The following is a 3949-nucleotide window of genomic DNA, read 5'->3' on the forward strand; positions in this document are numbered from 1 at the left end:
TAGTTTCGGGTATAGATTGGGTATTTAAAAAACCCAGTTTCAGCTATTGGAAAATACCAAGTACAAATCGGGCCTGTATCTGAGAACATGTTTTGATACTAAAATGCGTACCATATCCGTATATATACACACACAAATATACAATTAAAGCCCAACTAGAGTAACCAGCCCACTTAATAATAACAAGAAGAGGCCCAGGTTTCCGAAGTATATAATCAATGAATCTAGGGTTTACAATACAAATCTGACAGCTGCTTAAGAAGAAGACTGCAGTGGTGCGGCTGTAATCAATAACAATTTCACCGCAAGCATGGTACAATTTCTGTGCTTAATCTCGTATTGAAGCTTATATTGGATGTTAGATTTATTTATGTATTTATTGCTGATACATTGAAACCCTAGCTTAGTTGAATTTGATTTGTGTTTAGCGTTTGGATGTTTATATGATCTAATATCTTTGTCATTTGATTTCAAATAAGTTTTTTTTAATTTTATTTTTTTATGAATCTGTATGCTTTATTATGTTAATTTGTTAATACATGTGTTTTTTTTATGTGACAGCATTTTTTTTTAAAATTTGGCTGAAATTGTTTGAAGAATGTGTTTATTTATGTGACTGCATTTGTGTTTATTGGTTTTGTGTTGCTTAGCTATAAATTAAAGATTTATTGTCATGGACATTGTGAAACATGTGTATAAAATTTGATTTGTGTTTAATGCTTAGCTATTTTTTTTGCTGTATATGTTATTTGATTTGAATCTGCTACTTTTTTTGTTTAATTTTGATGTTTATGTTAATTTGTTCATTAATATGTGTTTGTTTATTTATGTGACAGTATTTGTTAATAATTGAGCTGAATTTGTTTGATTAATGTGATTTATTTTAATTGATTGTTGTCTCTCAGCAGTTTTTTAGAAGTTGTTTTTGATTTTTTTGTTTTCTAGGGAGGTTTTGTGTTGTTTCTAGCTTTAAATTTATGGTTAATTGTATTGACAGAATGAAACAAGTATAAAAATTTTGATATTTTGTTATGAAGAAAGTTAGGGTTTTGCTAGTGAAGTGGCTTGAATTAGTGAAAGACAAATCAAGTTTACAAATGCTTGTTTTTTGAATTAGTTGCTTTTTTGTATGTAGCAATGAACTTTTACTTAAGAATGACTGAAATAACTAACAAAGTTTACTGTGTCAATGGCTTGTTATTTCAAGAAACACATAAAGAGGTTCAACTTCGTTATGTGTTGCGTTTTGTTTGCGGGATTTTTGGTATTTGTATAAGCAGTTTGATGCTTTGTTTTTCAAGATATACAGCAATGAACTTTTACTTGGGCAATGACATAACTAACGCTATTTTCAATTTATTAAAGGCTCGTGGACTCAAGAAACATTTGAAGAGGCTCAATGCTCCGAAGCATTGGATGCTTGACAAACTTGGTGGTGCTTTTGTAAGTAAACTTTTATACCTTTTACATTTCTTTTGTTTAATTCGCTTTGTTATCTAGTTTTTACATTTTTCATAATCTAATTCGAAATTTTTGTTTTACAGGCTCCCAAACCATCATCTGGTCCCCACAAGTCTAGAGAATGCCTTCCATTGATCCTTATTTTAAGGAACAGGTTGAAGTATGCTTTGACATACCGTGAGGTTCAATCTATCTTGATGCAACGTCATGTTCTTGTTGACAACAAGGTTAGGACTGACAAGACTTACCCTGCTGGATTCATGGGTTAGTTCACTCACCATTTTTGCATTTGTTGTTTATGCTTCATAAAAGTGTAGTTTTTTTAGCGTGTACGATTTTATGCAACTAAAACTGAGCTTTTAGCTAGTTGCTAGACGAAAATACGAGATACAATACACCTTTATCGACTTGGAACGTTTATAAAATCATAGTTCCACATGAATTTTTTTCACTTAAAACATGTTTTTACCTACTAAAACTAGATTGATTTTAACGAGTTTTTGCGTAATATTTGTTTTGTGAGTATCCCAAATCGATTAAGATGTGTTTATTTAGTTCTGTGCTTTAGCTCCTTGCTAAAGGCTCGGCTTTTGGTTATATAAAATTTTGTGGTCATTTAAACAAAAAGTACGGTTAATTGAATATTTTTTGTATGTGAACTACATTATCGTTTCAGTTTAATTAGCTTCCTTTATTGGAAAAGCTTATCTTAAATTTTCTGATTGTTGTGTTGGCTTATGATTGGATCAGATGTTGTTTCTATCCCCAAAACCAATGAAAGCTTCCGTCTTCTTTATGACACAAAAGGTAGATTCAGGTTGCACTCAATCAGAGACGAGGAGTCTAAGGTTTGTATTATTATTCTGAAAATATTTTATCAGTTGAGTTCAGTTTTTTTTGTCAATTTTTGGTTTTAATTTTGATAATTTGAGATGCGGTCTAATTGTTTTCTTTGTTTATTTAAAATGCAGTTTAAGTTGTGCAAGGTTCGATCTGTCCAATTCGGGTCAAAGGGCATTCCATACATCAACACTTATGATGGTCGAACCATTCGTTACCCTGACCCACTCATCAAAGCCAACGACACCATCAAGCTCGATCTAGAGTCAAACAAGATTGTTGATTTTATCAAGTTTGATGTTGGAAACGTTGTCATGGTCACCGGTGGAAGGAACACAGGCCGTGTTGGAATCCTCAAGAACCGAGAAAAGCATAAGGGCAGCTTTGAAACCGTTCACATTCAAGATGCAACAGGCCATGAGTTTGCAACCCGTTTGGGTAATGTTTTTACCATCGGAAAGGGGTCAAAACCGTGGGTGTCTTTACCTAAGGGCAAGGGTATCAAGCTGACCATCATTGAAGAAGCTAGAAAGAGACAGGCTGCCCAAGAAGCTGCCGCTTAGGTTGTCTTTTGTTATAGGGATTGTGGTTTCTTGTTTTTGTTTAAGGTTGTTTTGGAGTATTAACGGCTTTTGTTATGGTACAATTTTGGACTTGTGTTTTGATTTCAGTTGATTTGTTATGAAACGTTTAACTTTTTGCCTTAAGTTTGTGTTAAAAGAAGTTAATATTTGATTGCTTCATGTTCTAGGAACCGGAACCCGGTAGGAACCGGTACCGGGTATGGTTAAAAAAGTCAAAATCAAGTCCGGGTAGAAGCTGGTTCTCGGTAGGAACCGGTTCCGGGTATAGTCGGGTTTTGACCAGCTTCACCGGTTTTTTTTGGGTTTTGGGTAAGGTTGGATCTGGCTTTGACCGGGTATTGGTGGAAATGTTTTCACTGGGTATGGATCAGTTCCGGTTCCGGGTATAATTTTGGGGGTAAACCCAAAGCCCGGTCCATACCCGCAGGTAGGGTAGGAACTGCCAAGTCTGGTCTGGAATTGGTTTTTTTCACCTCTAGCCGGTACCTTCCCCGATCGGTGTACGCCTCTTTCTAAATTTAGCCAATGATCAGTGTATGCCTCATCTCTTTTGTTTGAATCTGTTGAAACCTGCATCCATCGACAGCGGTGTTCTCGACACCTACACGTGACTCTAACCCTTAACCGCAACCTGCAAGCTCTACCCGTGAGGGTGGCTTCGGTGTTCATGTGCAAACTATTGAGGTATTGTTCGGTTTAGTACCCTTTGGTCTTTTATGTATGATTTAGAAATGATTTATATGTATCTTAAATTTTAATTCTTTGTTTCTTATAGTATTATGTTACCTGCCTCATCAACTTATAGATACAAATTTTATGAATATGAATCATTTTACTGTTTATTTTTGTTTGTATATCCATTGAAAAAGAATGTGAGATTTTGGCAGGTAAACCTAAAATAACAAAAGTTGGTAAATAGCACATGCTTTACCACTTGTCATTTTGCCAATATTCTCCTTTTCAACTACCTTCACTCAAGTGATAGAAGCACTTCAAGCACACATTCAAAAGATTAACTTTTTTTTTCTTAACTAATAATGTAAAAACAATTTACATAAATACCA

At 34.4% G+C, this 3949-nt stretch overlaps 1 protein-coding gene across 1 annotated transcript; it reads left to right on the forward strand.

Moving 5' to 3' along the window:
• The first annotated feature begins 266 nt into the window (after nucleotides 1–266).
• Nucleotides 267–2987, forward strand: LOC143596320 (small ribosomal subunit protein eS4x). The gene is made up of 5 exons (XM_077075117.1): nucleotides 267–313; nucleotides 1366–1443; nucleotides 1545–1725; nucleotides 2212–2309; nucleotides 2433–2987. Exons 1-5 carry the CDS (start codon nucleotides 311–313, stop codon nucleotides 2862–2864), a joined length of 792 nt encoding a protein of 263 aa, XP_076931232.1. The 5' UTR covers nucleotides 267–310; the 3' UTR covers nucleotides 2865–2987.
• The last annotated feature ends 962 nt before the right edge of the window (nucleotides 2988–3949 follow it).

This window comes from Bidens hawaiensis, unplaced genomic scaffold (genome assembly GCF_021521415.1).
Source record: "Bidens hawaiensis isolate Kalapana, Puna unplaced genomic scaffold, B.hawaiensis_p1.1 tig00046231_1, whole genome shotgun sequence".
Lineage (NCBI taxonomy): Eukaryota > Viridiplantae > Streptophyta > Magnoliopsida > Asterales > Asteraceae > Bidens > Bidens hawaiensis.

Bases quoted from the DNA above. Each gene is read 5' to 3' on its own strand.
- LOC143596320 (XM_077075117.1), top strand. The intron at 1,444-1,544 runs GTAAGTAAACTT...TTTGTTTTACAG, and splicing joins ACAAACTTGGTGGTGCTTTT to GCTCCCAAACCATCATCTGG. The intron at 2,310-2,432 runs GTTTGTATTATT...TTTAAAATGCAG, and splicing joins TCAGAGACGAGGAGTCTAAG to TTTAAGTTGTGCAAGGTTCG.